This window comes from Erpetoichthys calabaricus, chromosome 13, assembly GCF_900747795.2.
Source record: "Erpetoichthys calabaricus chromosome 13, fErpCal1.3, whole genome shotgun sequence".
NCBI classification, from domain to species: Eukaryota; Metazoa; Chordata; class Cladistia; order Polypteriformes; family Polypteridae; genus Erpetoichthys; species Erpetoichthys calabaricus.
This window is the reverse complement of record NC_041406.2, coordinates 60,000,301-60,028,203: the sequence shown is the minus strand read 5'-3', so window position 1 is coordinate 60,028,203 and position 27,903 is coordinate 60,000,301. Positions and strand designations below refer to the sequence as shown.

The window sequence follows — 27,903 nt, the reverse complement described above, 5'->3', positions numbered from 1 at the left end:
AGATCACCAGTCACCCTAACAAAGCATGTGCTTCATTTATTTCACATGTTGTGATTATCTTTGTCAGTCAAATAAAAAAAAGATATCTGTCATGATCTTTACATGTCATATGCACTTCTCAATAAACTAAAGGAACTTTAAATCATCACAGTTTAACACCAAATCAATTAAGTTTCTGGGTTATCAATCTGTCCAATTAGGAAGCATATGTGACCTGCTTGGCTGCAAATGAAAGTGACAACAGGTGCAATTTTCTTGAGCAGTATATTTCTGCATAAAAGTATCTTTTTCTTATAGTCTTTGGCGTGCTTCTCTTTACCCTTATTTTCAGTCATTCATTTATTCTTTCATTCATTTATTTTCTAAACTTTGTTATTTCCAGTATAGGGTCCCTGTGAGCCATAGTCTTTTTGGTGTATTTTTCTTAATTTATGGTTATTCCATTAAGAATTATTTACTGCACTGTTTTCTGTGTTAATTGGTTCCTCCTGGGTACATACCATATATGAATTGATTTCAGTATGTGTTTTGGACGACTTTTCACAATAAATTGACACCATGGACCTTATCATAAATTCATAGAAAAATAAGAATTTATTTTATTATTTTATTGATATTATTGAAATCACACAACATTCCATACAAATAAATAAATTTTTACAAAAATAAGATCGAAAGCAAATCAACCCCACCCCTGAGAAAGAGACCTAAGCCAGCAGAGTAAAACTTAAAGCTAGTAAAATGAAGTAAATAGATGAATTAATAAGTGACTAAAGATAAATGGAGAAGAAAAAAAAGGGGGTGAGAATCTGCTTTCTCGGTGCTTTAAAAGCTTATTCTAAAATGTTATTGATTAGATCCTGCCAGGTTTTGGAAAAGTTCTGCACAGATCCTTAAAGTACGAATTTGATTTTTTCCAGTTTCAAATAGTATATAACATCAGTTACCCACTAGCTTAGAATAGGAGAGTTAGGATTCTTACAGCTGAGCAAAATAAGTCTATGTGCCAATAGTGTAGTAAAGGCAATTACAGTTTGTTTGTCCTTCTCCACTTTAAGCCCATCTGGAAGAACACCAAACACAGCTGTTAGTGGATTAGAAGGGATTGTGACACCAAGACTGTCTGATAGGCATTTAAAGATTTTGGTCCAGAATGATGTTAATTTGGTGCAGGCCCAAAACATGTGACCCAGTGAGTCTGGAACTTGATTGCAACGTTCGCAGGTTGGATCTTGCCCTGGAAACATTTTGGACAATTTTAAGTGAGACAGATGTGCTCGATATATAATTTTGAGTTGAATAATTGTATGCTTTGCACATATGGAGCTCGAGTGGATTCTCTGCATTGCTACCTTCCACTCCTTTTCTGAGATGTTGAGTGAGAGATCCTTTTCCCATTGTCCTCTTGGATCTTTGAAAGGGAGGGACTCTAGAATGGTTTTATATATTGCAGAAATTCTGTCTGAGTCCTCAAGACTGATCAATATTTTTTCCGGCATAGAGGTAGGTGGGAGGTGAGGAAAATTGGGCAGGTTCTGTTTAACAAAGTTTCTAATTTGAAGGTAGTGAAAGAAATGTGTTGCTGGAAAGTTACATTTGGAATGTATTCGTTCATAGGATGCAAAGACGTTGTCTATGTACAGATCTCTAAGTGATTTAATCCCAAATGTTTTCCAGACATTAAAAACTTTACATGTTTGAGAGGGTGGAAAAAGGTGGCTCTCGTGCAGAGATGCCACAGATAAAAGCTTCTTTATCTTAAAATGCTTCCTACATTGGTTCCATATTATCAGTGAGTGAAGCACAATTGGGTTGTTAGTATATTGGCGATGACTTGCATTTATTGGGGCACAAAGCAAGGAATATAAAGAAGTGCTGCAGGATTTTATTTTTATTGTGGACCAAGCCTGTGTATGTTTATCTATTTGTGCTAATGTCCAGGTTTTTATAGCTTGTATATTTGCTGCCCAGTAATAAAATTGAAAGTTAGGTAGAGCCATGCCACCTTCCGCTTTAGGTCTTTGTAGAGTCGCTCTTTGGATACGTGGATGTTTTGAATTCCAAATAAATGAGGTTATGGTTGAATCTAATTTCTTAAAAAACAATTTATTGAAGTTGGAATGTTTTGAAATAAAAAGAGAAGCTTAGGAAGGATATTCATCTTAACAATGTTAATTCTTCCAGCTAAAGTGAGATGAAGGGTTGACCATCTATGCAAGTCTTGCTTAATTTTATCCATACACACAGTGAAATTTTGTTGATATAGAGCTTTATGTCTACTTGTGAAGTTTACCCCTAGGTATTTAAACTGATCTGTAATGATAAAAGGGAAGGTGTCCAATCTAATTTTGTGTGCTAGAGAATTCACTGGAAAGAGCACACTTTTAGTCAAATTAATTCTGAGACCAGAAATCTTTTGAAATTCTGTTAAGTGCTGTTTGGACTGCAGGCACAGAATTTTGTGGATCTGATATACAGTAATCCCTCGCTATATCGCGCTTCGCCTTTCGCGGCTTCACTCCATCGCGGATTTTATATGTAAGCATATTTAAATATATATCGTGGATTTTTTGCTGGTTCACGGATTTCTGCGGACAATAGGTCTTTTAATTTCTGGTACATGCTTCCTCAGTTGGTTTGCCCAGTTGATTTCATACAAGGGACGCTATTGGCAGGTGGCTAAGAAGCTACCCAACTTACTTTTCTCTGTGTCTCTTGCGCTGACTTTCTCTGATCCTGACGTAGGGGGATTGAGCAGGGGGGCTGTTCGCACACCTAGACGATACGGACGCTCGTCTAAAAATGCTGAAAGATTATCTTCACGTTGCTATCTTTTGTGCAGCTGCTTCCTGAAACGACATGCTGCACGGTGCTTCGCATACTTAAAAGTTCGAAGGGCACGTATTGATTTTTGCTTGAAAAACAAACTCTGTCTCTCTCTATCTCTCTCTCTCTCTCTCTCTTTGTCTGCTCCTGACGGAGGGGGTGTGAGCTGCCGCCTTCAACAGCTTTGTGCCGCGGTACTTCGCAACTTAAGCCAAACAGCCCTATTGATTTGTTTGCTTTTCTCTATCTCTGTGACTTTATATGCTCCTGACGGGCACTCCTTTGAAGAGGAAGATATGTTTGCATTCTTTTAATTGTGAGACGGAACTGTCATCTCTGTCTTGTCATGGAGCACAGTTTAAACTTTTGAAAAAGAGACAAATGTTTGTTTGCAGTGTTTGAATAACGTTCCTGTCTCTCTACAACCTCCTGTGTTTCTGCGCAAATCTGTGACCCAAGCATGACAATATAAAAATAACCATATAAACATATGGTTTCTACTTCGCGGAATTTCTTATTTCGTGGGTGGCTCTGGAACACAACCCCCGCGATGGAGGAGGGATTACTGTATACAGTACCATATCATCTGCATCTGCAAGTCCTTCTCTGATAATCCCCTTTATCTCATAAGCATTTCAACAGTGAACTGCCATTGGCTCAATGGTGATTGCAAAAAGCAGTGGTGACAAGGGGCATCCTTGTCTGGTACCACATTCTAGTTTAAAGTAGTCTGAATTAACATTGTTAATACAAATTGAAGCTTCTGGATTGGTATACAGTAGTTTGATCCATGCACAAATGTTCGGGCCAAACCCAAATTTCTCCAATGTAGTGAAAAGGTAGTTCCATTCAATCATATCAAATGCCTTTTCTGCTTCCAACAATAATAATATCTCTGGGGTGTTTGACTTTGTGGGTGAATATATTACATTAAACAGGAGTCGAAGATTGGAAGCTAAATGTCGGCCTTTAATAAATCCAGTTTGATCTTGTGATATTACCGAAGGCAGCACTTTCTCCATCCTTCTAGCTAGGACTTCAGAGAGTATCTTAACATCATTATTCAGAAGTGAAATTGGTCTGTATGATGCACATTGTAATAAGTCCTTATTTTGTTTAGGAAAGACGATGATTAATGCTTGGCAAAAAGTTTGAGGTAGAATTTTATTGTCTCTAGCTTCTGTAAATGTTGCTAATCGGAGGAGAGCTAGCTGAGTGGAGAATTTCTTATAAAATTCAGCAGGGTAGCCATCAGGGCCTTATGCTTTCCCACTCTAATGTGACTTTATAGCATTTAGTAATTCTGTTAGCACCAGACATTTATCCAATTCCTGTGCACTGAGAGTATCTATTTGTGGTATCTGTAATGCATTCAGAAATGCATTACTGTAGATTGTGTCTTGTCTTCTTTCAAAACAAGAATTTAATACACAGTACATTTTTAAGCTTATGGAGCTGTTTTTAATTAGTGACCCCAGAGGTCACTTAGTATCTTTCTACAATCCTCTAGTTTACTTGAGGGTGTCTTTATATTTTTTCTCTTTTTAAATTATATTCATCTGTTCATTCTGAACTAAAATTAGCAGGCTCAAAAAGTTTGATGAATAATCTTTATTTTGCAAAAACAGATAAGGAATCCCTCCAATCCACAGCTCTCCTAGAGGAATATACACATTCCAAGTCTTTGAATGTTATTGTTTTTCCCTAAAGACTTAATAACATAATGTTTTGATGAAAAATGTGAACATTAGATAGATAGATAGATAGATAGATAGATAGATAGATAGATAGATAGATAGATAGATAGATAGATAGATAGATAGATAGATAGATAGATAGATACTTTATTAATCCCAATGGGAAATTCACATTCTTCAGCAGCAGCATACTGATACAATAAATATATTAAATTAAAGAATGATAATAATGCAGGTGAAAAACAGACAATAACTATGTATAATGTTAAATGTTAACGTTTACCCCCCCGGATGGAATTAAAGAGTCGCATAGTTTGGGGGAGAAACGATCTCCTCAATCTGTCAGTGGAGCAGGACAGTGACAGCAGTCTGTCGCTGAAGCTGCTCTTCTGTCTGGAGATGATACTATTAAGTGGATGCAGTGGATTCTCCATAATTGATAGGAGCCTGCTGAGCGCCCTTCGCTCTGCCACAGATGTTAAACTGTCCAGCTCCATGCCAACAATAGAGCTTGCCTTCCTCACCAGTTTGTCCAGACGTGAGGCGTCTTTCCTCTTAATGCTGCCTCCCCAGCACACCACTGCGTAGAAGAGGGTGCTCGCCACAACTGTCTGATAGAACATCTGCAGCATCTTATTGCAGATGTTGAAGGACGCCAGCCTTCTAAGGTAGTATAACCGGCTCTGTCCTTTCTTGCACAGCGCATCAGTATTGGCAGTCCAATCTAATTTATCATCCAGCTGCACTCCCAGGTATTTATAGGTCTGCACCCTCTGCACACAGTCACCTCTGATGACCACGGGGTCCATGAGGGGTCTGATCCTCCTAAAATCCACCACCAGCTCTTTGGTTTTGCTGGTGTTCAGGTGTAGGTGGTTTGAGTCGCACTATATACATTATATACATATACACTAAACAGATAAACTGGTGAGGAAGGCAGGCTCTATTGTAGGCATGGAGCTGGACAGTTTGACATCCGTGGCAGAGCGACGGGCACTCAGCAGGCTCCTATCAATTATGGAGAATCCACCGCATCCACTAAACAGTGTCATCTCCAGACAAAGGAGCAGCTTCAGCGACAGACTGCTGTCACTGTCCTGCTCCACTGACAGACTGAGGAGATCGTTCCTCCCCCAAACTATGCGACTCTTCAATTCCACCCGGGGGGGTAAACGTTAACATTATTCAAAGTTACTGTCTATTTTTACCTACATTTTTTTATTACTCTTTAATATTTTTTTTTGTATCAGTATGCTGCTGCTGGAGTATGTGAATTTCCCCTTGGGATTAATGAAGTATCTATCTATCTATCTATCTATCTATCTATCTATCTATCTATCTATCTATCTATCTATCTATCTATCTATCTATCTATCTATCTATCTATCTATCGGTTTATATATATATATATATATATATATATATATATATATATATATATATATTGGTTAGGAGTCGGCGGCACGGTGGTGCAGTGGTAGCACTGCTGCCTCACAGTAAGGAGACCTGTGATTGCTTCCCGGGTTCATCCCTGCGTGGAGTTTGGATGTTCTCCCCGTGCCTGCGTGGGTTTCCTCTGGGTGCTCCGGTTTCCTCCCACAATCCAACGACATGCAGGTTTTTGCATTGGCGATCCTACATTGTTCCTACTGTGTGCTTAGTGTGTGGGTGTGTGCGTGTGCCCTGCGGTGGGCTGGCACCCTGCCCGGGGTTTGTTTCCTGCCTTGCGCCCTGTGTTGGCTGGGATTGGCTCTGGCAGACCCCCGTGACCCTGTAGTTAGAATATAGCATGTTGAATGATGGATGGATGGTTAGGAGTCATATTTCTGGAAGTCCTCAGAAATAAGGATGCAGAGCAAAATGGTTAGTGCTGCTGGTTTAAACTCCAGCATCCTGACTTGACACACAAGTGTGCTCATTTTACATTTGTCATGTGTACATTCTTCATATGCCAGCATTAATTTTTAAAAATTACACTGTAAGTTGCCTTGGTGTAATTGTGTGTGCATTAGTGTGCTCAGTTATGAAGTGGCACCACATTATTCCTTATACTGAATATTACCAGATTAGACCCCAGTCCCTTGTTACCACTTAAGGGGATAAATCAGGTCTGAAAATGAGTGTGTGCATTAATGGTTAAAAGCGCAAACCTCTCCCTGAAATAACTAATACTCTTCCACAATTTAATGCCTTTTATTTTTTGTTTTGTCTTTCAGGGTTTTATACTAATCTTACTTCATTTAGTTTTTGAATTACTTTATCTCCTAATATTAGAAAAGGCTACATTTTCTAATGTTACAGAAAGGGAAGGAGGTAAATACAATTCATTTGAGCTATTGTATTGGTAGAGAAGAATGTGGTGGAATGAGCATTTTGGTTGCCTCCTTGAAAGAAGTAACTTCAATTAGCATATCTACTTAGGTGCTTAAAATGCTACTTTCAGTTCCATATTTCTCCTAATTCTAACCTCTCTGCAAGTTTAATATAAGCATTGCAGTGGGTGTACTATTAGTCACGAGTTACCTATTCCGGGAATAGATTTGCAGTGTGGTCAGTGCCAGGTTTTGTACTTCTATGAGATTAAGCAATAGAAGTGGAATTTATTTCACCTGAGAATGAGAACATTCATTGAAACTGCCCAAGTGCAAAGAATTTATAAAGTATACCTGTTAACTTTTTCATTTCACTGCAAGTGGAAAGTCTTTAGACATAAAAATAAAATGTCACAAATACATAGGAAGCCATTTAGTGAAGAATGAACTGTCTAAGGTGATGGTATACATAAAGGCAAATAACAAACCTGCTACATCATGTGACCCTTCCAACATTTCAAACATAGTCAATAGCATATTAGTTAGTGCAGCTTACCAGTGTGCTGGCACTCCAGTATTAGTAACCCCTTAAATAAAGATCAACAGTCTTCCTTATGAGGGCCTCTAGAAGCCATATGGATAATGTGATGATCTGTTACCACTTGGTTAGGACCAAGATCTTAAGCTACTATTTACTGATTTGCTGACTGTAGTCAAATGAGTGATGACTGAATAATTTCCAAGTGCAATATTTTTATGTCAGTACTTAGCTGATGCTCCTTTTGCAGTGATTATGGCCTACAGTATTCTTGGGTATGACCCAACAAACTTAACATACCTGAGTTTTATAATTTTCTTCCATTCTTTTCTGCAGATCCTCTCAAACTTTGTTAGGTGTATTGGTGGACAGCGATTTTTTTTAGATATCTTCAGAGATGTTCAGTTTGGGCTCTGCTTGGGCTACTCTAGAACATTCACAGAGTTGTTTCCGAGGCACTCTTGTATTGCTTTTGCTTTCTGCATAGGGTCATTGTGCTGTTGGAAGGTGAACCTTCAGCTCTGGAGCAGGTTTTCATCAAGGATACAGTCTGTGCTTTGCTCCATTTAGCTTTGCCTTGGCCTTGATTAGTGTCCTAGTCCTTGCCACTGAAAAACCTCTCCATATGATGATGCTATCATGGCCAAACACTTCAGTTGTGCTTTCATCAGACCAGATAATATCTTTTTGTAAACTATAAGCAGGCTTTTACCGTGGAGAAGCTCCCTTCTGGCTACTCTGCCATAAAGCCCAGATCAGTGGAGTGTTGCAGTGATAGTCACCTCTCTTGGTCTCTTACCAAGGCCCTTCTTCTCTGACTTCTCAGTTTGGCCAGACAGAAGAGTTGTGGTTGTTCCAGACTTCTTCTATTTGAGAACTGTGGGAGCCGCCATGACCTGAGAAATCTTTAATGGTACAGAAATGGTTTTTACAGTAGTCCCAAGATCAGTACCTCAACACAATCCTGACTCTAAGCTTTGCAGGCAGTTCTTTCGACCTCATGGCTTGACTTATGTTCTGAGATACATTGTCAACTGTGCAACCATTTATAGGCAGGTGTGTGCCTTTCATAATCATGTACAATCAATTGAACTGACCACAGCTCCAAACAAGGCATAGAGACATCTCAATAATGATCAATAGAATGGAATACACCTGAAATTGAAGTGTCACAGCAGTGGGCCTGAATGCTTATGACAATGTGATTGTCACTTTTTTGTTTTTTTTTATTTTTTTAAAATAGTTTTAGAAAGTTTTTTACAAATATGTTTTCTCTTTGTTGTCCTGTGGTATTGAGTGTTTTTTGATGAGGGAAAAAATTATTTTAAAAGATTATAGCATATGCTGATATTATTAAGTCCTGGATGAACCCATCTATCCATTTTTACCTATTTTTTGTTTATCATTTTGGTTATAGGCCAGTTTAGTATTATATGTTACATGTCCATGTTGACTTTAGCCACACATTCCCTACAGTAGAAGGAAAAAGCTGGTGTATAGTTTGTAGTCATAAAAAGGAAATTGTAACATTATATTGTTGCTCTTTATTATGGATGTCCATGTGGGTTTCCTTCAGGTGTTCTGGTTTCCTTACAGGAGGTTAGGTCGCTTGGCAATGCTAAGCTGGCCCCTGTGATGGGCTGGCACCCTGTCCTGAATTGTTTTCGTCCTTGCACCCAGTGCTTGATGGGATAGGCTTCAGCTTCCCTTTGACACTGCTTTGGAAAAACAGGTTTGGAAGATGGATGGATGGATGGATAATTAAACTATTCTTATTTTCTCTGCATAACTGCTATTAATTGAACCAAGCCTACATTTCCCAAAGGTCTTTTCTGTCAAAGGAAAACAATTCAGAATTAATCCTACATCAAGACATCATATGAGTATAATCCATTAAGCATTTGTAACCCAGTTTAACAACCTGATCTCTTTGGCAAACTGAAAAATAATTTTGCAAGCAGAGTTTAAAAATTCAGGCTGCCTTTATATTCTCATAAGTTTAATACAACTCCTCGAAATGCTGTAGCAGCTGCAAATCTATCTGACATCAAGACTTTTATATCCTGCAAAGATTTGCAGTGAGCTAACTCAGCAAAGGATGGCATGCAAGAGAAGTGATTGATAGTCCATCACTGGATATTCAACAGTCATACTGCTGATTGATTTTTACTTTACACTAGTAGACCTGCAAGTCTTTGGCTTAAGATGAAAGGTGTGGAAGATGTCCTTTAAAAATGATGCCAAACAGAGGAATTGACTGCAAATGTTGGTCTGAAGTCTAATTTCACATATCTTACTTCATCTTTATTTAACCCTGTAGTGCTGTTTGTGTGGTACACTGCTGGTTATCACAGGAAGTTTGAATCTTGAGCAGATGATCATCTGATCCTATTAAAACATGCTGTTTGGCACAGGGGAAATTCTAATTATTGTTTTTTGTTTTTTTTTCTTTCAGAGTTGGGCTTTCAGGGTAATTACATTTTCATAAAATATAAAAAGCAAAAGTCACAGTTTAAATCTTGGCTCTAAATCTTTATAAACGTTATCTCAAATGTTGCCAGCACTTTAGCATAACCAGTATATATGTAATTAACAAATGTCATGTCTAAGCTTCATAAATATATTCCAAATATATAAATTATTCTTATAAGATGGGTTGTTATTGGTAGAATTATAAAAAAAGGATGTACTGTATATACAGTATTTACAAACCTTATTCAGAAAACCATTGCATAGCAGCTCTCGATTATATGGTGATACACAAGACAAAAGTACTCTGCTTTTTAACAAAGATTACTGTATATTTAAACAAATCTATTAAATATGTATTTGTATATTTTATATTCATCTCAATACATTGATTATGTTTAAGGTCTCTAGTTAAAGCTTTAATTTTCTCTACACAATTTCCTATAATTGGGCCATCTTCATTTAGAACAGCAATATGTGATAGCACAGGGTGGAAGTTGTGTGTCAAAAATTAAATAACGCAGGATATTTTGTAGTAAATTGTTGGGCAGTAAGTGAGCTGAACAATATTAAATGTCTCCTTTTTGATGTTTTTTTCTGTGTCTATAAATAAAAATGAGGTACCTATGAGTAAATTAGATAAACATCTTATTTAAAATCATTATATTTCTCTTGCCATCTGTCTCTGTATCTGTGTAGTGCTTTTTCTATCTATCTGTCTGTAACTTTATTTTCTGTACTCATTCATTACATTCAGCGTCCCTAGGAACCAGAACTTTGACCAAAAGCATTTGACCTTAGAAAATAATTGTTATACAAACAGTAATGTTATGTTATAAAATTTAAACAAAACAGATTTGAGGACAGATAATTTGCTTTAATTTTGTCTTTCACCTCACTAAAGACACAAAAAAACAACTGGTGTCTTTCTGTTTTATTAATAAATGTCGCAGATGGTCATCAACATACAAATGTAATGTTAATGTTAGGATGATAGGATTCCCTGCATCAGAGGAAATTCGAATATCTTTAACTACATGAGTTCTATGCCATAGTCCGGGCAAAACCCCAACAACATTGTGTTGTGTCTTTTTATGCAAGACTTGAATTGTTTAAATACAGGTTTCTCTACAAAACATTTCAAATTTTAATGATTTTGTTAGTAAATTTCTAACAGTGGCATCTTTGAGGAATCTGTGACAATGTCATTTAATGAAGAGGTATTATTTAAAATTCAGTTATTGTAGGGAAACTACAATAATTGAGTTGTATGGAAGGGGCTATAGATGTAATCTCACAAATCATTTGTGAAACAGCCTGTAATCTTGTTAATGTAAAATTAGTAATGTGTGTCAAGAGTGCAATGTTGTCGATCCAGTGCAACTAGATTTGAAATTATCTACTTAAACTATCCTGTTTATTATTAATTTAATCTATAGGCTTATTTCTACTAATGTGTACAGTACAATCATACCAAACACTTTATGTTTCATATTTTTCAGGTTACCCACAGCTATAAATTAAATCTGTTAATTTAAAGTATGATCAGAGTAGGTCTTGCAGAACTCCTGCCTAACAATTTAATGCATTTAGACTGGTAAATATGCAACTTTGCTATTCTCCATTTATACTCAAGTCATCCATCTGTTTTATATCTGCTTAACCCATGTCAGGCCCATGGAGATGGAGACTACTCTTACATTATCTGGTGCAAACCAGGCGCCAGTTCTGAATGTGGTGCCACTCCACAGCAGGGTATGTTCACACACAAACCACATTCAGTTATACATGCCAATTTAGAGTCTCCACGTAACCAGACATGAGTATCTTTGGAATATTCAAGGGAAATTCATGAAGACAATACTGTATGTGCCAGGGCCAAGAACTCTGGAGTTGTGAAGCTGCAGCAATAATCAATGTGATGCTGTGCTCCTCTGCTAAAATCTTCAGGCTTCTAAATTTAAGAATGTTTATAATACTCTTAAACCATGGCAATTATTTTTTACTAAATACACTGCAGTCCTACTGTCTGGAATTTCAGGGGAGCAATCATAGCATTTTATTAACCTTTGACCCTTAAAAAATTAAATTAATATCATAGATTTTATTTGCATAATAGCTACAGTATGAAATTACCCTATCAGAGATGGGGGGATGCTTCTGTTATTGTCAGTGTGTCAGTGTTCATTTATCTAGAGCGTTATTCCAGAATCTAGATGTGGAGGTCAGTGCAATAGGATAAATTTAAGGAATCCTTGGAGGCATTGTTTCCAGTATTTATGCTTACAGTTTTCTGAGTGATGCTGCCCCTTCATTTCAGGAAAAGTACAAAGCATACTAACAGTAACAAGGCCTCAAATCTCTTTTGTATTGTGCACCTGCATTTTTAAGTGCCAAATTGAAATCCAGATTCAAGTATGCCATTTTTTCCAGATATATTTTCCTCAGGGTTTTTCTGATGCTTGTTCAAAATGCACCATTTTATTGTCTCTCTCGCTTCTTACGTCTTACATTTCGTCCTTGATAATTGCTTCCAGTGATCTGATTGTGTTAAACTTACTGGTTTGTAATTACTTGGGTCACCTTTTTATGTATGGGGACCATTTGATAGCTTCTTTAGGAATATCCCCCATGTGCAGTGTCAAACGTATATTTATCTCCGTCCCCTTCTTAAACATTCCAGGAGAGTGCTACAATGGAACTTTACATCATAAATCCTTCTGCACTTCTTCATCCATTACAGGATCATTGGCAGTGTGTGTCAACCCCAACACCTTCAAAAGAAACCACCTCTGGTCAGGTGGGTAGTCTGACCAGGCCAAATTATAGTCTTCAGTCACCCTATCATGGATGTGTTTTTGATGTGCACAGGAACCAATTGAAAACCCTATTGACATCAGTCATGTCAAGATATGAACACTGATCCTAAGAGTTATAAGTGGCAGCAGCACCACTGTGCTGTCTCATTGTACTGTAAATATAAGAATCTAAAGTGTCTATATTTTAAATTAGTCACCCAAAAGGCTATGACCTGATGGGTAAAATTCATCATGCTGATGTTATTAGTATTAAAGTAAGATGAATGGTAATTGTATTTTCATTGTGTGTGAAATTTGTGAGAGCCATTTTTTCTGATGCACGTCACAGTGAAAAGAAAATAGACTAGTTAACCCAAAATTAGATTTCTCTCCGTTCTGCCAAAATAACATGCATTTGTGAGTTTGAAGTGCCATTTTCATTCTCTGGGAAGTAAACTTGGACTTCTTAATGGAAAAACCTTTAAATAGTGTACAACTGGGTGTAATCTGTCCATTTCATCCATTTTCTGAGCCTACTTCTTTCATTGTCAGTTTGTGAGGAATCAGAGGGTATGCAGGCCACACTGGCAAGAAATACATAATTAATTTCCTATTTGGTAACACAGATTACATATATGGTGTGGATTAATAAATGGTTATTGAAATGTATGCAGGCATTGATGCCAAATTTCCATATCCAGGGAGCAAAAAAATTGCACTCACTGGAAATCTTAGTCACCTTGTGAGTGTTGTATGTTTAATAATGAGATCCAGGATTGTCTGATTTGCACACTAACTAGAATAGCTGCTTTTTGCTTCCTGTACTGGTTGGTTTCATCAGTTTTTCTACGAATAACAATGTGGTCTGCAATATAATGAGATCAGGCACCCTAGTGATGAAAGTTATCTTGTTCTGTCTGCATTGCTGACCTTGTTAAAGGTGTAAACAGGGCTGATAGATTCTTCTTTATTGTGGCTGTCACAGATTTGTGAAGATGTGTCCTTTCTGTTACCCTCTCTTCGTGACATCCTCTGTTTAATCAGAGTGCATTGTTCTCCATTGCTGCTGTGCAGCATGAATGCTGTTATGAATTTGTAACAGCATGCTTTTGTTATTTGCAGCAACCAAAATTCACATTATTGTTAATGAATTTATTTTGTTTAACTGTCCTTTGAAGAAGTATGTGTACTGTTCACCAATTGGAATATATATAGGTAGTGAATTTTCTAGATGTTTTACAAGCAAACCATAACTTGTGAATCATGTCTTTGAAAAATGAGCTATAAATAAAACTCTTGTAAATTTGTGTTTTGTCTAAAGATTATGAGGTAGTGGTACGTGTGTTATTTTCCCCAATAACCAAATTTCACAGGTTATAATAAAGGGGCAAAGAACTGTGTATAGAAAATCTGATTAGTACTTTTTTTGACATAAGTGATAGATGAATAACGTCTTGGAACAATCACTTTACAAGCAGAAAAGAGCGCCACTTCATTCAGTTCTTAGATGCACATAAATCATCGTGAGGGTGGAGGTGGAGGAGCAGTTTTATCTGTCATAAACACAGAAAGAAGAAACAGATTCAGAACAGGGAGCCAGTCAATGACAGGGTGCTGCCACAGATTTGGAGTACAGCAGGGATACCAAGAAGAACTACTTAAAGTTCATTGGAATGGTGGTAGATACACATGAGACACTAATAAACCTATAAACAATGTACAAAAACACACAAGGGGGCATGCAGTCTCTGTGTAGTAGGCAATAAGACCATGGCTCACACTCTCTGAAGAAGTAAAACAGCTTAAAAAATAAAAACAAGACATTTATTTACAGTCTACTGTTTAAGTTTACATTAATGGGTCAGTTGTCTGTAATTATTTGAATGTTGATTACTTAACACACATCACCTACATCTGTCTTTTGTCTTTTTTATGGAATGTTAAGTAGCAATGTGCCATCCACACTGCCTGCTATCATGAGAGGTCCATCCACCCATTTTTGGAATCCCAATGCCACCATTACACCCACTTTTGAGATGTAATGCTTGATTGAGGAAAAAAAATAACAGAACAAGCCTCTCCTTGGTGTTAGGGTCATATTGTGTTTCACTCTAAAAAATTTTAAATGTTTCCTTGGTTATATGAGCCCTCTTTCCAATAGAGCATTACTATAATATATTAGGTAGGATTGTTTTATGGTCATAATCTAACAATGCAAAGTAAGAGAAATAAGCTTGTTTTGCAATATTTTGATTACAGTGTACAGTGAAATTCCTACCACATAATAAATATATTGCATACGTGTTTAGTATGTGTGAGCAAATCTTTTGCAGACATGGGGAGAGCATGCAGATTCCACAAAGATACTGACTGAGATGAGAACTTAAAACTCTTTAGAGGTTGTAGTCGGGCAGTGGAAGGACAGACTGGAAACAGTCGAAATTTTGGGATGCCATCCGGATCATCCCTTTTAATCGTCGTGAGACAAAACAAACAAAATGAAAAAGTAGCGAAAAAACGCACCAATGCGTTACTCCCGATCAGGAGTAACTCCTTCTTTAAGGATTTTTGAGAGTCACATGTTCCACCAAGCAACTCATTTAGCTCTTCCAGCAAAAGATGCCTTTTTCTTAGTCGGCGCTGCTTTTATAGTGAAACTTCCGGAAGGGGTGGGGTTAAGTGCACTTACTGGGAGGCTTCTTGGAGCTGTGAGGGAAGAAGAACAACAGGACAAAGTCAGCGGTAGCCCCCTCTTGTCTCCGCAGGTTATTGCATACTTTTCCTCAGCCCTTAGAGGAGTCCTCTGATGCCCATGCGTGAGAAGGCGCACAGCAGTACTGCTGTTCACTGAGTCACAAGGTTGACCTGAAGCTAGAGAGAAGAGGCAAAAGAAGTTAATATATAGACATTTTTGGTTTTGCTTTTCTTCTTGGTCACACTTTAGAGAAGGGCTATCAAGCTCAGATCCTGATGGGCAGCAGAGACTGAAAGTTTTTGTTCTTAATTAGTAACCAATTACCACTGCTTTGGGACATCTTTCTTTTTCCTTAATTTAATTAACTTACTCTTTAAGAGTCAGAACCAATAATTGTTTCATTTTTTTCCATAACTAGCTGTCAAATGGCAATGAAATACAAATTGAGCCAACAGATGACCAACTAACGTAATCCCATATGGACTTAAGATTTGTGTTTTCTATTAAAATGGAGTTCTGTATAGTAATTTGTGTTTATCATGGTGCCAGAAAGTGGAAATTATGTTGCTTGTAAGAATTTCACTGTAACTCTGAACTCTCAGTATATATGGCAATGCTACTACTACTGCTAACTAATACTACCTATGGATACATCATACTGTATCTGTTTCAATAAAATATTGGAAAAGAAAACAAGTGAAGATCTGAAAAACAATAATATTTTTTGGTTCAGAACAAGTTTGGGTGGTCCTTTCAAAAAAAAATAACATCAACTGTTTTGGAATGTCTGGAATGGCAGGATGAGAGCACTAAAAAGCCATAGAATTAAATAATGTGTTTCATTAACCACAAGAAAGGTCTTTTAATTATGAAATTTGGTTGACATGAAAATGATGGCCTTCCTAGCATCTGAGTTTGAGAGCCCTGACTTGGCTAGTCCTGTGTCTCTTTGTGCCTCTTTATTGTTGGCAGCTGGTAAAGGAAAAAAGAAAAATTAAGGGCTCTCAATTACAGAACAAAGTACTTGCATGTTCATTTTGAAGCAGTAACCATTCCCTAATTAAGAGTGGCTGGAATGGAAACTCGTAGCCATTCAGGATGAGTTTGATACCCCTGTCTTATAGTAATAATCTTTTGTGCCTGTTTATTGTTAAGATTTTTAAACCAGAGAAACTGTAAATTCATACAGTATTTCATCACAACATTCTTTTCTTTGTATGTTTAGGTGCACAACTGATAACGCAAAACCACTCTGGGAAAATGAGCTGATAAGTGAATGGAAATTTTAAAGTTAAATAAATGTGTTTTACTTGTCGTGTGTCATTTTCCAACTATGTTTAAAATCCTGCTCTCTTTGGGTTCCCTTTCTTGTCTAATCAGAAAGAATTTGAAAAATACGATACCAGAGTGGAGCCAATGTTAATTTTGGACCTAAAGGCCTTGAATTCAAAATACAAAAACATGAATGGGTGTATTATCAAAAAGATTTCCTAATATTATTAACACCTCCGTTACACATTATTTTTTCCCATTACATCTATGCTGAGAAATGCCAGCTATTCTTCCCAGTTGTTTGGTAACTTTCTGTTGCACCAAGATACAGTCCCATAAACCAAAGCGAGTGATATGACTTTATTCAGCTAAATTCATAGGTCAGGTTTGCCATGAGTCATCTGTACTGATCAGCCTTGCTCATAAAAACTTTAAATTACATTTATAACTTAATTTCTGAGTGTCTCTCAATTCCAGTACAAACATTCCAAATACGAACCTGCAACCTGAATAGGTACTTTAACTGCTGTAGCCATTTGTTGGGCTTTGGGCTTGAGTAGTCAGTGAGCATATTTAAGGAGCTGGTGGTGGATTTTAGGAGGACCAGGCCCCTCATGGACCCCGTGATCATCAGAGGTGACTGTGTACAGAGGGTGCAATCCTTTAAATACCTGGGAGTGTGACTGGATGATAAATTGGACTGGACTGACAATACTGATGCTCTGTGTAAGAAGGGACAGAGCCGGCTATACTTCCTTAGAAGGCTGGCATTCTTCAACATCTGCAATAAGATGCTGCAGATGTTCTATCAGACGGTTGTGGCGAGCGCCCTCTTCTATGCAGTGGTGTGCTGGGGAGGCAGCATTAAGAAGAAAGACGCCTCACGCCTGGACAAACTGGTGAGGAAGGCAGGCTCTATTGTAGGCATGGAGCTGGACAGTTTGACAACCGTGGCAGAGAGACAGGCACTGAGCAGGCTCCTGTCAATAATGGAGAATCCACTGCATCCACTGAACAGTATCATCTCCAGACAGAGGAGCAGCTTCAGCGACAGACTGCTGTCACCGTCCTGCTCCACTGACAGACTGAGGAGATCGTTCCTCCCCCACACTATGCGACTCTTCAATTCCACCCAGGGGTTGCAAATGTTAAAATTATACAAAGTTATTGTCTGTCTGTATACCTGCATTGTTATCACTCTTTAATTTAATATTGTTCTTTATCAGTATGCTGCTGCTGGAGTATGTGAATTTCCCCTTGGGATTAATAAAGTATCTATCTATCTATCTATCTATCTATCTATCTATCTATCTATCTATCTATCTATCTATCTATCTATCTATCTATCTATCTATCTATCTATCTATCTATCTATCTATCTATCTATCTATCTATCTATCTATCTATCTATCTATCTATCTATCTATCTATCTATCTATCTATCTATCTTTATTACTGTTGTTTTAAAATAATTTTCCAAGACTTGCTATATAAGTATGTCTTGTTTTGTTAAATAGTACTGTTTTGAGATTTTTAGGTAATGGAAGTTTCAAGGTAAGGTAGTTATACTCACTAACCATGGCACCAGTGAGTGGCAATGTGATTAACACATGCAATTCAGAACTTCCCTGTAATCTTCCCACATGGCAATAACAACTCTATGAACCTGTACTCTTGGTGAAGAAGTTTAAATGCACTACAATTACATTAATTCAATATCTTTGTAATTGTGTGTGATGGCCAACTGCTTCATGTTACCCCTTGACCTGCTATGGCCCAGTGAATAATGAGTTATTTTATAGGATGGATTTATTGCAGAGTTTATAGCACAGAAACAAGACTTGCTTTCAGCAGGGTATGCTGCTTAAGTATAGTGAATAAATGTTTTTGCTTGTTTGTCTGTTTTGAGTTACATTTTTAAAGAATATATACTTTTGCCTGACATGAGAAACATGGAACGTGACTGCACAACTTATGAATATCTCCCTTAAAACAATCTAGTTGACATCTTCATTTGGCTCGTTTTTCAACAGCTTATTACAGACAAGTCACTGCTGGACTACACTGTATGAAGTTTTATAACGTAAAATGTATGCATAAGGGCTGTTTTTATATATAAAATTTAAAAAGGCAAAGTGAAGAATAAGTAGTGAATGAAAACAGATACACAGTATCTTACAGTGTTGTATTCAGCATTAAAACCATCTTCATTTTGTTCCTAAGTCCGTTCTCAATTCACGATAATCAAATGCATCATCTGTCAGCTTAAGCATGAAACTCAACATGACCTGATAGAAATAGCTTTGCTGTTCCTCTGTAATTTATCTTAGCTTTGACTTAACTTGGTATGGTGTGTTTCTTTAAATTGTAGTCTTGTTTGCTTTGTCAAGTACCTGGTGATGTTGGTCATAATTAAAAGGGTTATATAAAGTAAAGACTGATCTGTTTGCTATCCACCAAAGAAAAGAAAACATTCAAGTGAACAGATGATTCACTGCATATACTAAATGTAAACTTGCATCTAGTCTTTCATGTTTTCTGAATAGTTACAGTATGTAGTCTTAATCAAATAGTGATGCATTTTATTCCTATGTTTGTTAAATTTGCAGACTGCATCTAAACAACATAATTTTCAATTAATAATTAGTGATGTGTAGTGTATTTTATTCATTTTTTTTTATAGTCAGTGTTGTCCGGTTCTTATTCCAGTTTTTCTTTTTCTCCTCACAGGCATCTCTCTCCAGAACAGTCCCAATGCCATTATCAAACATTCCAGTGCCAAAGTCCGCTATTTCCAGAGTCCCCAGCAGTATGGAGGGAATTAATCATGAACTGGAAAAGGTTTTTATAAAAGACAGTGGAGAAAAAGAAGAGTTAAAGGTAGGCATCCTAGTTGTCACTTACCAGAGCAGCACCACTTTTATATGATCAGCATGTCAATACGTATCTTATCTATGAATAAAATGTAAAGCATTTAATATAATTGGAAGATTAGAATACTCTAGATGTTTATTCATCTTATTTAAGAGTGGAGGAAAATCTATGTTATTAAAAGGATTATTCGTCATAAAGGATAAGTGTGATTGACTTATACTATAAGCTGTTGAAAATACAAGTGCCTGATTAAGAAGTACCATAAATGCACTTAAATACTGAACAGTAAAGACTATTGAAAGATTCTAGTATTCATCTAAATTAAACAGAATTTAAACACCAATGGCTTATTATAAATGTTCTTTGTTATTTTTATAAACCTTCTTGCCAGTCATTTTTAAATGACTACACACAGTAGCATGGGCAGATGTAGTTTCTCATTTTCACTTTAGTACTCTGAACCATTTGCTCAAATCTCAAGCTATTTCATTACACACAATATATGTGAATTATACACAATACGTTAGAAATTCAATTGCCTACATATTTAGTATCATGAGTAATATTATGTTACATTTGTTGTAGTTGTGCATATGCTGCAAAGAATTCATGTCTTTCATTTGTCTCAAAGCATATAGCATGAACATTTCTAAAGATATTTTTACAACATTAGATCGCCTGACTCCTCTCACAAGCACAACCCTTTATTGTGTGTGAATAGTTAAATAGTCAGCCAAGTATGTAATCACATCACTTAACTAGGACTATGTGGTGCTGCTTATTCATTCTTCCTTATATATGTACATCTGTTCCAAATCCATGGAAATGCTTTAGGTTCGGGTCTGGAAGAAACATTGCCCTTTCTGCTTTTACAGTTCAAGTTCCTATTTCTTAACAGTTCCCTTCATTTAAATTGCAATTAATAATTAATCACACAGTTTATTCAGCTTGATGAAATACCGTAAAATGTTAGCATTTTTACATTGAAGACTGTAATTATTATTATAAGCATCCGCAGGATGCAGTACTGCTTTTAATAAGTTCCATTCTTTCTGGCTTGACTGTTCACTGGCAATGTTGTATGTGGCTTTATCCCTAAAATATGTGCTTAAAAATAAATAAACATGAAAAAAGGAAACAGTATGTTAGAAGGTGGTCATTAGACAGAATTATAGGTAATCATTTTCACCTTTACATCATGTCAGCTGAAACCGTGGATAACAGCTGACAGCTCAGACGTAAACCTCATGATGATAGTAAATACAATTGAGTCACAGCAGTTAAAATTTAAGTAAAGGCAATTACTCTGTTATTAAGTGCTGACATAAAATGAAATGTAAGAGACGAGATGTTTCATCAAGGCCAGGAATCGAAAAGCTTCAGGAAATTTGGCAAGGCCTGATCTGTATATGTGTTTTGTTGATCAATGTTATTCATTTAGATCATCAGCTAGAATAAACACATTTTTCTAATGTAGAAAGTTATTTGAACAATGCTAATTATTATTTTCAATTAATTATGTTGAATGGCAAAGTTTCTCACAGTTTATTCCTTCTACAGTACTTTGTAGATCCAAAGTTCTGCGTACAAATCCTGGTCCAGGCACTTTCTGTGTGGTTATATTATATAGATGCAAATGTCCCTTTCGGCAGGTAGTTCGCCATCTTCTCCAACGAAAATCGCTGCAACATGGGTGTGACATGTCGGGGCATTGTATCGTCATAAATCCTGCCTAGGGTTTTCCGTGAAAACCATTCGTACAAATGCTGTTGGATTGGACTGAGTGATTTCATGCATGTGTTTGTATGATTTAGCGAAATGGTTGATGGTTCTGAGAATGGAATCTAGCTGGAAAAGTACATTTTCGCTGCATGCAGAGTTTGCTTTATTATGTAAGCGTACTTCAGTAGCTTGTGCTGTGTCAAAAACATACAGCTGTCCATATCCTGGAGTGGTAGAAGTGTTAGAGATTTGGTGATAAATTTGCCCGTGTATTTTAAAACAGTATGGTACGTGGCCAGGAGGTTGAGTTGTCTGTGCACCCATGGAAGCAAACGCTAGAGAAGAGTTGTACTCTCGAATGTGTTCACGATAATTTTTAGCTTCTGATGTTTGCTGTGTAAGAAGCTGTTGTAAAGACACAGGTGGCTCCCGCAAAGGTGGTAAAGCTACTTTACCGTTGTGGCAGCACCTCAAGTACTTGTTGGATGTATTACGCTCAGCAGGCCAGTATAGTGCCTGACACTGTTTGCACTGCTGGTCTGGAGTCCCAATGTTGTACTCTTGGACGGGAAGACAGGAATTAGATGAAGAAGTACCTGTGGTAACAGGAAGAGGATTGTGTGTATGTCTGCTGAGACTGCGTTGGTTTGGAAATGTTGCTTTGCAAATGTCGCATTACAGATGTCGCATTGCAAGAGTTGTGAATGAGTTTTGTTGTGTTTAGTCAGACAATCCTGTGTAGTGAACTTCTTATTGCATTTCTGGCACTCATATAGTTGTTGGGAAGAATGCCTTTTCTTGTGTTTAGCAAGTGAGGTTCACGTTTGAAAAGTTTTGTTGCAGGAATCGCACTGGAAGAATGTGAGGAAGGATTTGGAGGAGGACAAATAGGAATCGAGAAATGCCATGTTGGCTGCATATGGGCAGGACCGGTTTTGAAGAGGAGCCACAGGCAGCATGGGGAAGGGTTTGGAAAAGGATGAATAGGAATCAAGAAATGCCGTGTCGGCTGCGTGTGGGCGGGACCAGTTTTGAAGTGGAAGCAGGACGAACCAGAAGAGAAATATATATAAGAGATCTTGTGCCAAATGTTGTCAGGGTAAGCTACAGCACCCAATAACGCTGAAGTGGGTTAACCAGGTTTAAGAATTTGATGTTATTTTCCTGAAAAATATAAATTATACTAGGGGGCTTCACTCGCCAACCCCCCGGCCTGCGCTACGCACCAGCCACTTCACATCTCTGACACTCGTGTATGTGAATTTCACTTTCACCAAACAACAAATCTTTTAATTCTCGCAGATACGCTTCTTCATTGGAAAGAAACACTACATTTCCCTGGTGGCAACACGAATTAGACGATCTGAAAGTCTCTGACTTAAAGGTTAAATCCGAACAATATATTCAATCTCTTTTTGCTGTTCCGATATTTCACCGAGTAATAATTTCCATTTGTTTGCGTTAATGTGATCATTACTATCATTTTTTTGAGACTTTCAAATTTTAATACTTTCATTATCTCTAACCTACTCTGCATGTGTATCACGCCAATATTTCTGAACCTCTTTACGACGTTCTACTTTGTCATCTACTCTTTGTCTTTTATTTCGGCCCAGGGCGTGGTTAAATCTCTTTGCACAAAATCTCGTTTTGCGGGTCTTGAAAGTATCTTTCTGAAAAAGTCACGTCTCGTCCCAGGATTTTTTTATATGATAGAGAGAGACTTTTCTGGCAGTTTAAATTAATTTAATAGGTTTACAGTACATTGAGTAAAATGATTTCAACGCATCTTAGGTGTTCAGGTAGCATACTGTGCTTTCAGTTGTTGTGTTTTAGATTAGGTGTCAGTATAAACCAGGAAATGAATTTTCAGTGTAGCTCTATATTTAATGCCTTTAGAATAATCCTTAAACTTGATCATGTACCTTCCTTAAAGTGGAAGAAAAGGATGGCCAGTTATTGGAGACCAGAGTGTTTTTTGCATTTGCATCACTCCCTTGGCATGTGTGAATGAACAGCACAGTGGATAGTAAAGATATTCATTTGTCTTATTTAATCCCCAGGCTTCTCAGTCAAAAGCAGAAATGAAGCAAGGACAGGATAACAGTCTGTTGCAGGGCACAGCTCCTTCACCTTCGACCAAACAAGTCTAATTTACAGTTCATGTCTTTGGTGGAATCTGGGGCACTTGGGTAAAAAGGAAAGCATTTTGTTTTGTGTAACTGTCAAAAACAGCCTTTGCTTCAAATAAAAATGATATATGAGACTTTTTAGCCAACAGTAGCCCTCACTGGTGACACTCACTGCATAACTGTGTACTTTTAATGAGGGAACTCATTTTTGTTGAACTTCCCAATTATGTGTTATCTGGCATGATAGAAAATGAAAATGGCATTCCTGTCTAGATAATATCCTATCTTTGGAGTCATATTAATACTGTGTCTGCTAGTGGGTGATCAGGAAAACCATGAGCTGGAATGCTAAGGATAAGGTTTATTTCTGGACCTATTAGATGTTTTAATATTTCTTGCTTTTGGATTGATGATCTAAGCTGCTTGGACCAAATATTGGTTAGATTAATTAAGATTTAAGGTTCTGGCACCAAATCTTCACTATTCTTAAAAGTGCAAATAGCTTCGAAGTTTTCCTGCCTTTTCTTTATCTTCCCATGAACTATGTTTCCTTTCATTCTTTATTACCTTATTCAGGGCTGTAACAGGAGGAATGTTTTTTCACAAGCTACATCGTCTTTCTTCAGTTGGTTTGAACTCTCTGGTATCCTAATCTGGGCCTTATGTTGGACACTTCTTTTTCTCGTTCCTCCTTAAAGAGAGGCACTATAACATATCTAGAGTTGTTAATCATTTTTATGGGGTACTTCCAGGTGCTACTTGAGGTTCTAGCAAGAGAAGCTGTAGTGATGTGAGATATTAAATATTGCTACTGCATTTTGTCACAGTTTCCATTCTGCATTGCTTAGCTAAGCCATTTCAGCAAATCATGTTTCACCTCAGGGTTGTACCGCTGCCCTGAACCAAAGTAATACAATCATTATGGTAGCAGGAAAAAGTAAATAAGTATATTTTCTGGTGACTGGCCCTTCACCTGAGATGTGCTCCCATACACAATACAAAATGTCACTCACATAACAATCGGTTTAAAACAAATAACTATACTGATTGAACATATCACTCATACAATTAAACAAATACCCACGTTGCAATGTTCACACCCTCAAACACAAGATACATTTCCTACTTTACATCAAACCAAGTGATTCAGTTCAAAGCCAAATGTGCTATATCTTCAAAATGATTTGAAAGTTCTAACTGTCCCAAGACTTACAGCCTTTGATGAGAGAATCATAAAAGCAAAGAGTCCACCAGCAATTTGTCGCTATGATTAAAGGTGCAATTTTACCCACCGTGAGCTCTTCAGATTAACAGGTTTGATCTCTGGGTCATCTTCACAGATGCATCTCCCTTTGATTTTTCTTTTTTAAAAACATTTGTCAACAATGTGTTAGCTCCTCATTGGGATACTAATTTCCTCTATCCCTTCCACCCAAAGAAGTGGTTATTTATCCATTTTTGGAATTCAAACCTCACATTATTGTCTGTCCCCTTTTGTCATAGATGTAGCATTCCTAATTGCATCTCAATCTGGGTTAAATTCACATATTTAAATAGGAAATACAATAAGGAGCACAGTTACACATGTGGCATCCTCACTACATGCCCAAACTATTTCAACTGGTTTATCTTACCCTAGAGAAGCAGAGGTTCTACTCTGAATTTACATATTGTTCAGCTCCTTACGCTAGCACTTAGATGAAATCTGGGACCTCATTTTAGTCGGTTGTTCCTGTGATCTTATTCTTTCCATCACTCCCCAAAGATAGAAGCAAGCTTGTGACCGTTATTAAGGATGGGAATATCCTTAATTAGTAAATCAGGAGCTACCAACACTCATGACCAAGATAACTGAATCAAGCACCAGAGCATGCCACATTTTTATGGGAGCAAACCAGGCTCTCCTATTTGCAGTGCTTATTCTCATCTCCAGAATGTTGCACTCAGCTGTGAACTGTTGTAATGTGTGTCAGTGATTATAGCCAGAGTAGATCCACCAACTTTAAGAGTTCCTCAAAGTTTTTTTTTCACAACATGACAATGTACCTGGCAAAAGCTTATATTTCACCATCCTTGCTAAGAAAACAGCCTGGGCAACTTCCCACCTTTGTTTTATTGAGACATTAGATGTTTTGCTGGAACACTTTTGAGGCCAGGTGAAAGTCATTTTCCATGTTCTCGCCATACTCCTCCCACACACAGGCCTTCATTACTTCAGCTTCCATTTCCATGGCTTGTTGGTTATCTCTTATTCAGGTCCCCTACTAACAGTGCATTGATCTAAGAGAATGTGGACAGACAGACACAGTCCAAAACAAGACTTCATTGATGGCCTTCAGTACTGTACATTTTAGTGGACTTTGCTTAGAACAGGGACAACAGGACCTGTTCCACACAGGCAGGCCCTTTGATCACTGGCTAATGAACTTATGGGAAACACCAAAAAGCCCTGTGGAGGTGTAATAAGGGCTATCCATTCAGAAAATGAAGAGTGGAAAGCCGTGTGCATGGTCAAAGACAGTAATCTTGTGAAACAGTCATCATTTAGAGACGGTGTATCAATGGGCCTAAATGAAAACGTTCAAATATCACAGTAGAAATATTTTGCTTCAACTGCTTATTTTTCATTGTGTTTATTTTTTTTCTTTAAGACAAGGCATAAATGAAATCATGTACTTAACAAAGCTATAAATTGGTAAACTATGCTGTCATCAAAATAACCGCCTTTTACTTTAATAATACCTTTACTGATTTTAGACCTGGTGTAGAGTACATTTTCAAAATACCAGGCTATTACAAAGCAGCAGGGATGTGGGAGCTTTTCCCACAGATTTTTATTTACAGTCAAGTGTGTCATCACTCAGTTTTCAATGCACTTTTGCAACCTCTTGTACTAAAAATATTGGCTTTGTAAATATGAACTGTGCTTAAAGCCGTTGTTGTTTCGTGGAGCAAGTCTACACTTACAAATTAAAGACTGAAATGTTGTGGTAGAGTGTATGGAGGTTTTGTTTTTAAAGATACAAGGTATTACTCTTTGTAAGAACCTCATCATGCTGGAGGGGTTTGCATTCCACCATTCCACCAGTGATCTTTAGATTTATGTTGTTAGGAATTGTTTTCCTCATGGTACTTCCCTAGGCAAACAGATGTAAGGACAGATCAGACAAAGAATGATCCAAAATTGCTCTCCTGTTATTGTACTCATTAAATCATTAAATCTTTTTTGGCCTAATTGGAATACTAAACTTACCAATCTGAAGCCAAGACTATGGACTTTATTTGCCCAGTAAGCACCTGCTTGTCCAGTAATTCATGTAGCTTGGTCTTTTTTCAACTGATGTAGTCATTGTGTGAAGGGCAACATGCATATATAGGGTACATTAAGACAGAGTAAACTCTGGCATTGAAAACTGCCTTCTAAGATGTGAAACGCTTTTTCACTTGTCAATGTCAATTTATTTATATAGCACATTTAAAACAACATAGGAATGCTGTGGCCAAAGTGCTTTACAATAATAGAAGAAAAAACATACAAATAACATAAATAGAAATAAAATAAATTAACATAAATAAAATAAATAATAAATAGAAGTAAGATTACATAATCACACTTCCGAGGAGGTAGCCCATACTCAGGCAAGGGGTATGTAGTCTCATTCACAGCTGTGTACCAGATTGGCTTTGGAAACCGTCTTCTTGACTGGGGTTAGTCTCTCTCTCTTACTTCACAGTTAGCTTCTTGGGATACATACAAATTCCCTGAAAGATACAACGCAGCTAAAGTGTTTGCAGGTTAACGAGAGGAATGCCTCAAATTCATGGTGCTGAGAGAAAAACATTCCATATGTTTAACAACTTTTTGTCTTCCTTAGAAAAAGAAGTTCCAGTGCTCTGAAAGAGACAGGAGTGGGCAATAATGGAAATACCTGGTGCCTCATGTATAAACGATGCATACTGTACGTACAAAAATGTTACGTTCGAACATTTCCACGCTCAAATCGCGATGTATAAAACCTAAACTTGGCGTAAAGCCACGCACATTTCCACAGTAGCTCCAACCCTAGCATACGCAAGTTCTCCGCTCTATTTTGCAGACTGGCGGCACCCAGCATCAAAGCAGTGCTACTGTTCCTGTGTGGTAACCCTTTCTTTAGATCCACATCCCTGATGCGGCTTTATCATATACACTGAAACTAACTGCATATTGTTCATTAGTTTAATGCAGCTGATTGTAATTAACCTGTAACAATATAAAGTTCCAGGAAATAGCCAAAGTATGCCAAATACCATAGCTGCTTTAGCGTTGTTACTCTCACTGCATCTTCTTTTTCTTCTTTCAGCTGCTCCCGTTAGGGGTTGCCACAGCGGATCATCTTTTTCCATATTACTCTCACTGCACCACTCGGAGAATTTATATCACTGTATCTGAGTGGAGAATCACAGATCTACAGCAGAGAATTATCGGTATACAGCATCAAGCACACGCTGCCTCAGCCATGCTGCCTATTTGAACTGCTCTCACTCGGCAAACGCTTCAAAGCCTTTCCTGTACGGACCTCGCGGTT

General features: G+C 37.4%; 1 protein-coding gene across 2 annotated transcripts in view; it reads left to right on the top strand.

Moving 5' to 3' along the window:
* glcci1a (glucocorticoid induced 1a) overlaps positions 1-27,903 on the top strand; it is a 294,096-nt gene that overhangs the window by 211,158 nt on the left and 55,035 nt on the right. For both annotated transcript variants that reach the window (XM_028817035.2, XM_028817034.2), the window contains exon 5: positions 19,338-19,487. In XM_028817035.2, the coding sequence (XP_028672868.1) occupies positions 19,338-19,487 (150 nt within the window). The remainder of the gene's footprint in view (positions 1-19,337; positions 19,488-27,903) is intronic.